At 57.4% G+C, this 11,118-nt stretch overlaps 6 protein-coding genes across 6 annotated transcripts; 4 read left to right on the top strand and 2 right to left on the bottom strand.

The window, feature by feature from the left end:
- Positions 1-480: 480 nt before the first annotated feature.
- Positions 481-2,033, top strand: CkaCkLH20_11003 (c2 domain-containing protein; the record flags this gene model as incomplete). The annotated part of the gene is made up of 3 exons (XM_038893717.1): positions 481-810; positions 868-939; positions 996-2,033. The coding sequence occupies 3 exons, from the start codon at positions 481-483 to the stop codon at positions 2,031-2,033; spliced, it is 1,440 nt and encodes a 479-aa protein (XP_038741053.1).
- A 376-nt stretch (positions 2,034-2,409) lies between these two features.
- Positions 2,410-3,282, bottom strand: CkaCkLH20_11002 (adenylate kinase; the record flags this gene model as incomplete). The annotated part of the gene is made up of 4 exons (XM_038893716.1): positions 2,410-2,529; positions 2,602-2,793; positions 2,851-3,167; positions 3,228-3,282. The coding sequence occupies 4 exons, from the start codon at positions 3,280-3,282 to the stop codon at positions 2,410-2,412; spliced, it is 684 nt and encodes a 227-aa protein (XP_038741052.1).
- A 381-nt stretch (positions 3,283-3,663) lies between these two features.
- Positions 3,664-4,803, top strand: CkaCkLH20_11001 (radical s-adenosyl methionine domain-containing protein 2; the record flags this gene model as incomplete). Its single annotated transcript, XM_038893715.1, has 1 exon — positions 3,664-4,803. The coding sequence occupies one exon, from the start codon at positions 3,664-3,666 to the stop codon at positions 4,801-4,803; it is 1,140 nt and encodes a 379-aa protein (XP_038741051.1).
- Positions 4,804-5,733: 930 nt separating this feature from the next.
- On the top strand, positions 5,734-6,225 carry CkaCkLH20_11000 (uncharacterized protein; the record flags this gene model as incomplete). Its single annotated transcript, XM_038893714.1, has 2 exons — positions 5,734-5,834; positions 5,955-6,225. The coding sequence occupies 2 exons, from the start codon at positions 5,734-5,736 to the stop codon at positions 6,223-6,225; spliced, it is 372 nt and encodes a 123-aa protein (XP_038741050.1).
- A 630-nt stretch (positions 6,226-6,855) lies between these two features.
- CkaCkLH20_10999 (plasma membrane iron permease) lies at positions 6,856-8,199 on the bottom strand (the record flags this gene model as incomplete). Its single annotated transcript, XM_038893713.1, has 5 exons — positions 6,856-7,101; positions 7,165-7,363; positions 7,420-7,865; positions 7,917-8,041; positions 8,094-8,199. The coding sequence occupies 5 exons, from the start codon at positions 8,197-8,199 to the stop codon at positions 6,856-6,858; spliced, it is 1,122 nt and encodes a 373-aa protein (XP_038741049.1).
- Positions 8,200-9,112: 913 nt separating this feature from the next.
- On the top strand, positions 9,113-11,105 carry CkaCkLH20_10998 (multicopper oxidase; the record flags this gene model as incomplete). Its single annotated transcript, XM_038893712.1, has 4 exons — positions 9,113-9,472; positions 9,540-10,258; positions 10,308-10,958; positions 11,024-11,105. 4 exons carry the CDS (start codon positions 9,113-9,115, stop codon positions 11,103-11,105), a joined length of 1,812 nt encoding a protein of 603 aa, XP_038741048.1.
- Between the last annotated feature and the right edge of the window lie 13 nt (positions 11,106-11,118).

The following is an 11,118-nucleotide window of genomic DNA, read 5'->3' as shown; positions in this document are numbered from 1 at the left end:
TGGGGCGCAGCAAATCAGCCCACGTCGGCGGGTAATAACCCCCCCCCAACCCCCCCCCCCCCCCCCCCAAAAACTTGTTTTCTGTCTATCAGCGAATCCGTTACGCGCCTCGCCCATTGGAAGTATGAACTCCAAATGTTTATTGTCCCAAACCATCACCGGCTCCAATTGGAGTTTGGGCCGCACCGAGGGGGCACAGGGGGCTGATGCGGATTCGCTGTATTGCCAAGTGACGTCAATTCGCTCCCACTGCCAAGGAATGACGAACCCCTCCCCCGCGAGCGACTTGTCGACATCAAAAACAAGCTCTTATCTTGATGCTTAGGTGCTTGGGCTCCAATATCGCGGCTCTTCTTTAGTCTTCTTTAAAAGTCGGGTTGACCCACGTTTCTGGTAATAGCGTCGTATTTTCGTACTTCTTCACTGAGGTATCCGAACAAGAATCTCGCTTACCGTTTCAACCTCATTCACACATTCATCATGGCGACAGCGCTTGTGGAAAAGCTAACCGCCTCTGGCGGTACCGAGTCGGCGGGATTCCTCAACGACATTGTCGAGCAGCTATGGCCTCACATCAACATCGCCGCGGGGAGAATGACCAAGGAGATCGTCGAGCCGATGCTCGCCTCCATGCTGCCGGGTCCCCTCTCTACTTTGCGTTTCGTCAAGATCGATCTCGGAAATGTTCCTATGAGATTCTCCGCGGTAGACGTTCACAAGACCGATAATGAGGGTATCAAGCTTGACATGGACCTGGACTGGGACGGTCAGTGCGACATCGATCTCGAGGGAAAGATGGTTCCCAAGCTTGTAAGCCTTCGGAAAGTATTTAGCATGATGCGTTCATGTTGCTAATTCATGTGACAGGGTATTGAGAAGGTCCACGTACACGGCAGACTCTCTGTCCTGCTTTCACCGTTAACGGACATCATTCCTCTGGTACGTCTCATTAGCATGCCAATGTTAGAACGATACTTGTTACTGACATGGAACAGATCGGAGCGGCCCAAGTCGCCTTCATCAACCCCCCAACCCTGAAACTCGACTTCGCCCACGCAGCCAACATCGCCGACTGCTTCCTGATCGAGAAGGCCGTCCGCAAAGTCATCCTCAACATCATCTCCTCCATGGCCGTCCTGCCCAACCGCTACCTCGTCAAGCTCGACGGCAACCTCGACTGGTTCAAGGCCTACCAGCCCCACCTCGGCGTCCTGCGCCTCACCGTCGACAAGGCCACCGGCATCAACGGCCCCAAGAAGAGCGGCGCCAAGAGGCTGCTGGACAAGCTCATCAAGGACGTCCCGGACTGCTACTGCAGCGTCACCGTCGGCGCCGAGGAGACGTGGCGCACCAAGACCGTCAAGGACAACCGCGAACCCGTCTGGGACGAGACGCACGACTTCCTCGTCACCGACTTCGACCAGATCATCGCCCTCGACGTCGACGACGAGGACCTCGTCGGCGACGACGACATCGGCCTCGCCTCCACCACCGTCAAGCAGATCCTCCTCGACGGCGGCACCCACGAGCTCGACCTCGTCCACAACGGCGAGCCCACCGAGGCCAAGATCACCATCCGCGCCGAGTTCTACAACTTCGTCCCCGAGGCCGGCGCGCTGACGGCGTCCGAGGCTCTCGGTGATGGCCAGATCTGCGGCCTCGCGACCGTCCTCGTCGGCAGCGCGCTCGGGCTAGAGGGCAATCGCAGCGACCTCCACCCCAGCGTCAAGGTGACCTGGGGCAAGAGCGAGTTCCAGACGCCGGTCAAGACGTACAGCCCCGGGACGGACATCTTCAACCCCAACTTCGACACGGCCTTCAGGATCCCCGTCACGCCGGACATGGTCGGCGCGGGGGAGAGTTTCAGGATCGTGCTGATGAACAAGACGGACGAGACGGGCGCCGTGGAGATCCCGTTCTCCGAGGTGCTGGAGGCTCCCGATATGGTGAGGGCGGATGCGTTCGATGTCGGTTCCGGCGCGTCGGTGAGGGCGAGCATTTCACTGCGCGGACTGCAGCATGCTCCGGTCTAAGGGGTGACAGGGACTCTGTTCTTCCTGTTTGTATCAATGTACATGAGTATATACGACACGGATTGTGCTGGTCTCAGTAAAATACAGCGTTGTCATCATTTTCAAGACCTTTGCAAAATTCACTTCGTGAAAAGCTCTAGGTTATCGTACGCGGAATTAACTTCTGCTCTTACGAAGCCTGAGACTAGATATCGATATCACCGTCCCATGGGCAAGCCCCGATGCTGACTCTTTCCAGTTTAGACATGCCTATTCTGACAACGCCGAGTCACGCTGCAGGTGAGCACATAATGCGGCACAGTAGAGGCGTCTATTTCGAGATCTGAATCAGGGCCTACCTGGATTCAATCCCTTTAGATTCATAGCTCCGAACTTCCTACACAATGAAAGACGACTTCATCTCCTGATCTACAACTGCACTACTCCAAAGAAGGCTTTCTCCCAGCGTCTTCCTGAGCCCCTCGATATTCTCTTCCTTGGTACCGTTATTATCGATCTGGAAGCTTGTAAGTCTAACATCCCAGGATTTGCAAATCACAAGCGCAGAGGGCTAAGCAGTATAACTCACTTCGACCAGTACACCCGCTTCCCGGTAGTGTCGTTCCACAGGCCGTCCCTCCTCTAGGTACTCAGCAAACCGCCTCGTGAATTTCTCCAGGCTGTCGTTACGATCGCGGCCTCGCGCGAGATACCTCGCCTCTGCATTCTCTCTCGTCACGTTGAGCAGCAAGACGACATCGGGCTTGGTACCACCGCCCTCCTAACTAAAGTCAGCCGCCGGCGGGGGAAGCCTCTCACGCCCCGGGCATGGACATACCAAGGGAAGCGTCTCCTGGAAGGGCCACCGCGCCCACGAGCCGAGCTGCTCCTCGCACCTCGGAAATCCGTCGATGAGGATCCCTCTCAGCTCCTCTCCTCGCATCGCCTCTTCGACGGCGAGGCCCAGGAGCGGGTTCAGCTCCGCTGACGTGAGGAAACCCTGGTGGTCGAGCTTCTCCTGGATGCGCGCCGCGAGGGGCGTGTCGCGGTTGGCTCGCATCCAGCTGCGCAGGCTGTCTCCCACGGAGTAGTGCGAGAGGCCGTACTGGCGCGCGAGGAAGGCGCAGATGGTCCCCTTGCCCGATCCGGGTGCTCCTGTCAAGATGGTAAGTGGATTTCCATTGTTTTTGGGGTGCTCGGAATATGAGGACGAACCGAGGACGAAAATCACGGCGAACTTGCGCCTTTGTGAAGAGGATTGGGCGGTCATCGCAACTACTCCGTCAGAAGTCCGTATCCAGGCCCGGCAGGGTGCTACCCCTCGGGTAGTCAGTCAGTAACTGGGTAACTGCTGCGAAGCGTTTTACAGTTTTCCGGCGTGGAAAGTCTAAGGTAATGTCCATATGGGAGAAGGGGGTCATGAAGTTGCTACCCCGCTCTTGTCACACGGACACGAGGGCAGTGATCTAAACGACGGGCTTTCGCATGAGTACCTACCTATAGAGGTGCACCCAAGTGTGTATAAAATGCCGGATAACGGAGGGTAAAAAGTTAAAGATATCATTCTCATAGATCTGCTCAGAAACAACGACGAATATACGGCGACATACAGCTGAACCGATCTCATACTGGCGTAGGTCGCCAGATTACGATGGGAATCCTAACTTCCTTTGCCCAGGTGACGCTGGCGCTATTCTCAACTATCCTACCTTTCATCGTGCTCACGGCCGTCCCGGGAGTCGCCGCGGTCTATCTCTCCTGCCGCCGCCGCACCGAAACACACCACAGCCGCTCTCCGGAAGGAAAAACCACCGAGAAGTCAAAGACGCAGAAGCAGGTGCCCGACGACGGCCCAGACGTGCCCGTCTCCGTGAACTACTTCCCGTCCCGCGAGTGCAACTACGCCTGCGGCTTCTGCTTCCACACCAACACCTCGGGCTACATCCTGCCCCTGGACGAGGCCAAGCGCGGCCTGCGCCTCCTCCGGGACGCCGGCATGCGCAAGCTCAACATCGCCGGCGGCGAGCCCTTCCTGCACCCCAAGTTCCTCGGCGAGCTGCTGCGGTACTGCAAGGAGGTCCTGCACCTCGAGAGCGTCAGCATCGTCAGCAACGGGAGCAAGATCCGCGAGAGGTTCCTCCGCGAGCACGGCCGCCACCTCGACATCCTCGCCATCTCGTGCGACTCGTTCGTCCGGGAGACGAACCGGGCCATCGGGCGCGGGGAGAACCAGGGCCGGGGCCAGGCCGACGACGGGGACCACGTGGCGCAGGTGTTCCGCATCGCCGAGTGGTGCCGCACGTACGACATCATGTTCAAGCTCAACACCGTCGTCAACGCGCACAACTGGGACGAGGACATGGCGGCGCGGATCGCGGCGCTGGCGCCGTTCCGGTGGAAGGTCTTCCAGTGCCTGATCGTCGAGGGCGAGAACGAGGACGCCACGCGGGCGCGCGACGCGCGGCGGTTCCTCATCTCGGAGGCGCAGTGGAGGACGTTCTGCGGCAGGCACGAGCACCTGCCGTGCTACGTGCCCGAGGACAACCGGACCATGGCCGGCAGCTACCTGTTGCTGGACGAGCGGATGCGCTTCCTCGACAAGGGCGACGGGCCGATGCGGAAGAGCGACTCGCTGCTCGATGTCGGGGTGAAGAAGGCGATGCGGCAGGTTGCGTGGGACAGGGCGGCGTTTGATAAGAGGGGTGGCATTTACGAGTGGCGGAAACCGCAGACTGAGGGCGGCGCTGAAGGGGGTTGTGGTGGTGGTGATAAGAAGGAGCTGGAGTGGTAGATCATGGGGGGTAGCATCATCATTACCCCCTTTTCACAAAAGTTGGACTTTAGATTGTGCCATCTGGCCTTCAAAGTCGTCTTCTCATGTATCTAATTGCTCACGGAGTCAGTTTGGACGAAGGCGATATAAACCTTCTGATGAAAATATCCGCCTAGCTAACATCTGCATCATGAATAATGAGTTTATTGATAATGGAGTTGTTGGGCATTTGTATTCTTGTTGATGCTTCTATGCTATCCAATAAGTCATGTAGGTAACCAATTGAAAGTAGCCGGGCGAGATTCAAGACTCAAAGACAGTTGACTGCGAGTGACAGAAAAAAGTAAATGGGCATAATAATCAAGAAAAGTCGAGACGGCTTAACACCAGTAGCTCAACCCCACGTTTTCAGGTAGACTCCTAAGAGTCTCAGAAGAAGCTTCTTCAAACGCCCGCAACGTACGGCCGCAAGGTACGGTGTGTTTATAAACTGTCAAATCCAGGTGCCGCAAGGGAAGTGAGCAGGCCAGTTACATCAGGCTCATTATAATAAGAAAATAGAGGCTGTAAAACTTACGGAGCACTACGTGGTAGGAGGATGTAAATTGCGCTTTCATAATGCGCCACACCGTTCAACAGTCTATAATCATCACCGCAGGATCATAATAACAAGCTAGGAAAAGTCATATGACATTCCACAACAATCTGAACTTTTATTACATCAGCCTCTACTAAACCATGTGAGCGCGGCCAAATCGTCTGTCTGAGAGAGCTCCACATGACGTACCAGTGATGACAACTCCAACACCAACTATCATACAAACAGTCCAGTCCTCTACCTCGCCCTCGAACAACCAACATTCACCAGACTCACATCAAATACAAAGAAATCGCCCTTGCAAAAACACACAAAAGTCCATCAACGGAAAATTTCAAGTCCATCAAAAAATGTCCGGCACAGCCCCCAACGACCCCTCACCCGGCGGCCACGCCGGCGACCGCGGCCTCGAGCAGACGCGTCTCGACGGGAATCAGCACGGCCAAGCGCAGTAAGCGAACATCTTTAATTCAACTCAGCCCGTTATAAAAAAAAACCCTACAGAGAAAAGCCACCAAGCACGCCCGAGATCGCAGCGTGAGCGGGGTGATGAAGAATTGACACGTCACAGGAATCTCATCGACGAGACCAAGGATACCCATGGCACGACCGTGGACCGCGACGTCGGCGCGGCGATCGACGCCACGAAATCCACAGACCCCGCCGCGGGGGGTTTGTCGTCGAAAGTGGATGACATTTTGAGCAAGACTTCTGCTGTTGCGGGCGGCAGTGGCGGAGGTGGCGGCGGTGGTGGTAGTAAGGCGACGGCGGCGACGGAGAGGGGGTTCCGGGTCGGGGAGGAGGCGGATTTGCATGGGTTGGCGAGTAGCAAGCAGCCGTGAGACTGGTGATGGGGATGGTGAGGAGGGGGTGGGAGGGATTGATACGTGGACTGGCCTTGCGAATATGCATTGGGATACTCGGAGTCCGAGATTTGCTGAGGAAGACATCGCGGAGTTATACAGTGGTTGGAAGGCGGACTATCAAGGCTGTCTTCGACGCCAGAACGATGATGTGGAGAAGTGAAGTCTAGGAGAAGGAATAAAAAAAAAGATTTTTTTTTTATCGATACTGTAAACTCCTGGTTTTGGTAACCCAACATGTAGATCGTATGCAGATGGTGTTCTTTTCACGCCAACTTGGGCCGCCGGGACGATGTCCCTGAAGGGCTCTCCCTCAGGCCAAGTGCCAAGAGTCTATGAAGCAGGTCAGGATATGCGATAAAATTGCAGTATGTCCAGTTACATGAAGTCTATGGACAGGATATGCTCTATCTTTACTTGTCATCTCTTCGTTAAGGCGCTTTCGGGCTTCACTCCCCACGACATGATCCAAAAACAAATGCATCGCCTTGTTGGGAGAACTAGCTCCTCTTCCAATGAAGATTACGAGACACGCCGGACCGGGGTGGCCCACTCGATGGTCGACGCGTCTCCAGGGAAGGACTCGGAAGGAGGTTGGCACTGCCGATCTTACCTCGCGGGCCTGCTGAGGAGAGGCTCTTGGTCGTCGCCCTCGTGCTCCTGCTGCGTCTTGTCCTTCTTCGCGAACGGCCAGTAGCCCTTCTCGTTGCAGATCATGACGAAGAAGCCCGTGGCGACGGCGACCCAGTACAGGTTGTAGGAGACGACGGAGCCGACGGTGGCCGAGTTCTGCCAGCCCAGGACGGCGTTGAAGATGCCCCAGAAGCCACCGCCGTTGAGGTCGGGGTTGCAGCACTGTCGGACGAGTCAGAATGCAATTCGGGTTCGATGTGTCTAGAGACATGGAGATGAACTTACGTTTACGTGCCAAACGCTCCTGCGGATGTCGTAGGAGCCGGGACCGGAGCCAAGCTCTGCGGCGTCGCCGCCGACGATCTTGTTCCACTCGTTCTGCTCGAGATGCCAGACGCCCTTGGAGAACAGGCCGGCGGCGATGAGGTACAAGAAGCAGGTAGAAACGATGAGGAAGATCTGGATGGGTGCGGTTTTGGAGCCCCTGAGCGGACAGGTCAGCAAGGGAATACGGGAAGGGAGTGCTTACGCAGGACTCACTTGTAGATGAAGTAACCGACGACGGCACCGAGAGCAAGGCCCAGAACCGAGGACAGGGCGATGGCACCAGCGGGAATGCTGACGCCGACGCCGACGATGAAAAGAACGCCCTCGAAGCCCTCACGCAGGACAGTGATGAAGGGCAGCAGGAAAAGGGCGTACTTCTCGCCGAGATACTTGAGACGCTCTCCCCAAGGACCGGAGTGGCTCTCGCTGGCGTTGAGGGCCTTGGACAGCTTGACGCGCCACTTGTCCTGGAGCTTGGTCACGCGGAGGAGCACGGCGCCCATGGCGGTGATGATGAGAGAGGCGCCGAGGGAGAAGACGCCCTCCCAGATGCTCTCCGCGGCGGCGAACTGCTCGGCGCCTAGGCTGTGGATGCCGCTGATGATGGCGACGGCGATGAGGACGCAGGTCAAGAGGCCGACGGCGGTGCCGGACCAGACCTGGGTCCGTCAGGAATGAGAATTTCACGGGTGTCTCGCGGGCTGGCTCACCTGCTGGACCATCTTCTGGTGGAGGACGGGGTCATCTTGGGTGGCCAAGGTGCGCTTGATGAATGCCAAGAGAACGGAGACGATGATGGCGGTCTCGAGGGACTCGCGGAAGGTGATGAAGAAGACTGAGGGCGTCAGCGGGTGCTTTCTCTGTGAGAATCATCTCATTCGACTTACTGGGGAGTGAAAATAGGTCCTCCATCGTTGTTGACGTCGCGATATGCTCTGTGGAGGAGGCTGAAAGTTGTTGGTGGTGAGTGGCGACTAGGGGCGAATGATCCAATCAGGTGGGCTGCTGGCTGGAACTCTAGGGGGCAGTTGGTGCCGAGCTTGACTCGATAAAGTTGGGAAGACTACGGCGAAGAATCTGGAAGCATATCAGACGGCTCTCGGCTACGGTATATCGAGGAAATGGAAGCTGATGAAAGATGAGACGGTCCTCCTGGGCAGAAAGCGGGAGATGCGACGTCGGCCGGGACGGGAGGGTGGTGGACTCGGGGCCCCGACGGAGTCTCTCTGAACTTCTCTGGGGCTGAAGAAAAAGAGAGAGTGAGGCGTGTGGTCGTGTGATGCGAGATGGCCGGAGACCGAAAGGATTTTCCTCGCTTTTCGCAGCTTTGGTGCGCCGGCGACGTCGGCTAGCGCGATAAAACCGAGTTTGGAGGAGGGGAGTCGGCCGGGGTGGTTCACAGTCACACAGCGTTGGCAGAGAGCTGACAGGTTCGTCCCGGCGGGAAGTGGTTGCGTGTTTGATTTTCAGGCGGCGGATCAGATAAACCCCACCCGCTGCGGAGTTTTTTTCAAGGGTCTTTCAGTCTTTAGGGGGGCACTTTTCCTTATCAGATCGCCAAGAAGGACGCAATTTTCCATCAGGCGACACTTGTTTTTCTCACGTGTGTCTCTCCTCTCGCTTCCGATTGCCCACCCCCGTCTCTCGCCTCGTCTGTCCTTGCTTTGCTTGCCTACGGGATATGTCAACGTTCTCCGCACTCGGCCCGGTTCGTGGAAGATTCAGGTCGGGGATTTCGGAAGAGGCTTGAAAAATAACGACCCCGATACCCTACTCTCTTGGACAACGTTAGCCGAGTGAGACTTCGCCAAAGGGAGGCTATATTGAGTCATTGACTCTGCGACAAAGACTACGCGACGACACCGGCGCATCGCATCGCACCACGACCCCCGTACACACGGCCGCCATGGCCTTCTCATCTTCAAGCTCGGCCTTCATGGCCCGGCTCACGGCCTTGATGCTGCTCATGACGCCCGCGCTGGCAAAGACCATCACCCTCGACTGGAACATCACATGGGTCACCTCCAACCCAGACGGCCAGTTCGAAAAGCCAACGATCGGTGTCAACGGAAAATGGCCGCTCCCGCTCATCGAGGCCACCAAGGGCGACAGACTCGTTCTCACCGTCAACAACCAGCTGGGCACCGAGAGCACCAGTCTTCACTTTCACGGCATGTTCCAAAACGGGACGAACCACATGGACGGTGCCGTCGGCGTAACTCAGTGCGCCATTCCTCCCGGAAAGTCATTCACATACGATTTCAAGGTGAGTTGATGCGAACTCTGAGCCAACAGCCAAGACACAACTCGATTCTCATGCAGCCGCCTCTCAGTTCGATCAAACAGGCACCTACTGGTACCACGCCCACAACGACGGCCAGTACCCCGAGGGCCTGCGCGGCCCCGTGGTCATCCACGATCCCAAGGGCCCTTACGAGGGCAAGTATGACGAGGAGCTGATCATCACTTTCTCGGACTGGTACCATCAGTCGACGAGGTCTCTCATAAAGGAGCTCATCAGCGTCGAGAATCCCACCGGCGCCGAGCCCGTCCCGAACTCGGCTCTCATGAATGACACCCAGAACCTGCAGGTGAAAGTCCAGCCCGGGAAGACCTATCTCATTCGCATGGTCAACGTCGGTGCATTCGCGTCCCAGTACATCTGGTTCGAGGGCCACCAGATGCGCGTCGTCGAGGTCGACGGCGTCTGGACCGAGGAGGCCGACGCTGACATGCTGTACATCACCCCGGCGCAGCGCTGCAGCATCCTTTTGACTACCAAGAAGCATGCGTCTGAGAATTTTGCCATCGTCGGTTCCATGGACGAGGAGCTGTTTGATGTCATCCCCGATGGCCTCAACTCCAACGTTACCGGCTGGTTGGTTTATGACGACAAGAAGCCCCTGCCCGAGCCTACTCCCGTTGATGATTTTGACGCTGCGTTTGATGACTTTGACCTTGTTCCGGTTGATAAGAAAGAGCTCTACGACAAGGTCGACTACTCTTTCAGCTTCACCGTCAAGATGGACAACCTGGCTGATGGTGCCAACTAGTAGGTCTCATGTGCTTGTATGAAAAGAACAGCGACTAACGTGCAACAGCGCCTTCTTCAACGACAAGACCTACGTCGCCCCCAAGGTCCCCTCCCTGTACACGGCCCTGACAGTCGGCGACAAGAACGCGCTGAACCCGCGCGTCTACGGCACGAACACCATGACCCACGTCCTCAGGCACAACGAGGTGATCGAGATCGTCCTCAACAACGAGGACGACGGCAAGCACCCCTTCCACCTCCACGGCCACCAGTTCCAGGTGGTCCACCGCTCCGACGAGGACGCCGGCGCCTTCTCCAACGACAGCGCCCCCGCCCTCCCCCGGTACCCGATGCGCCGGGACACCCTCGTCGTCGAGGGCAACGGCAACTTCGTCATCCGCTTCAGGGCCGACAACCCGGGCGTCTGGCTCTTCCACTGCCACATCGAGTGGCACATGGACCAGGGCCTGGTCGCCACCGTCGTCGAGGCCCCCGAGGCCCTCCAGGGGCTCCGCATCCCCGAGGGCCACCTGGACGCCTGCCGCGCGGGCGGGGTGCCGACGAGGGGCAACGCCGCGGGCAACGCCAGGGACGTGCTCGACCTGAGCGGCGAGAACAGGCCCGTCGGCCCCCTGCCCGAAGGATTCACGGCCAAGGGCTACGTCGCCATGTTTTTCAGCGTCGTGGCTGCCTTCCTGGGCCTGGCCGTCATCTCATGGTGAGTTCTATTGGCTGTTTTCTCTCTGATGCTTGATGGTGGAGTAGTGACTAACTCGGAAGTAGGTACGGCGTCATCGAGTCTGACAACAAGGAGAGCCGTCTCGAGGACGACGCCGCGGCCGAGTCCCGAGACCGAGATGAATGAGATGAGCTTTGCA

Source organism: Colletotrichum karsti, assembly GCF_011947395.1.
Source record: "Colletotrichum karsti strain CkLH20 chromosome Unknown Scaffold44, whole genome shotgun sequence".
In the NCBI taxonomy this organism is placed as follows: Eukaryota; Fungi; Ascomycota; class Sordariomycetes; order Glomerellales; family Glomerellaceae; genus Colletotrichum; species Colletotrichum karsti.
Note: the sequence above shows the minus strand (reverse complement) of the source record. Positions and strands in the feature narration are given on the sequence as shown.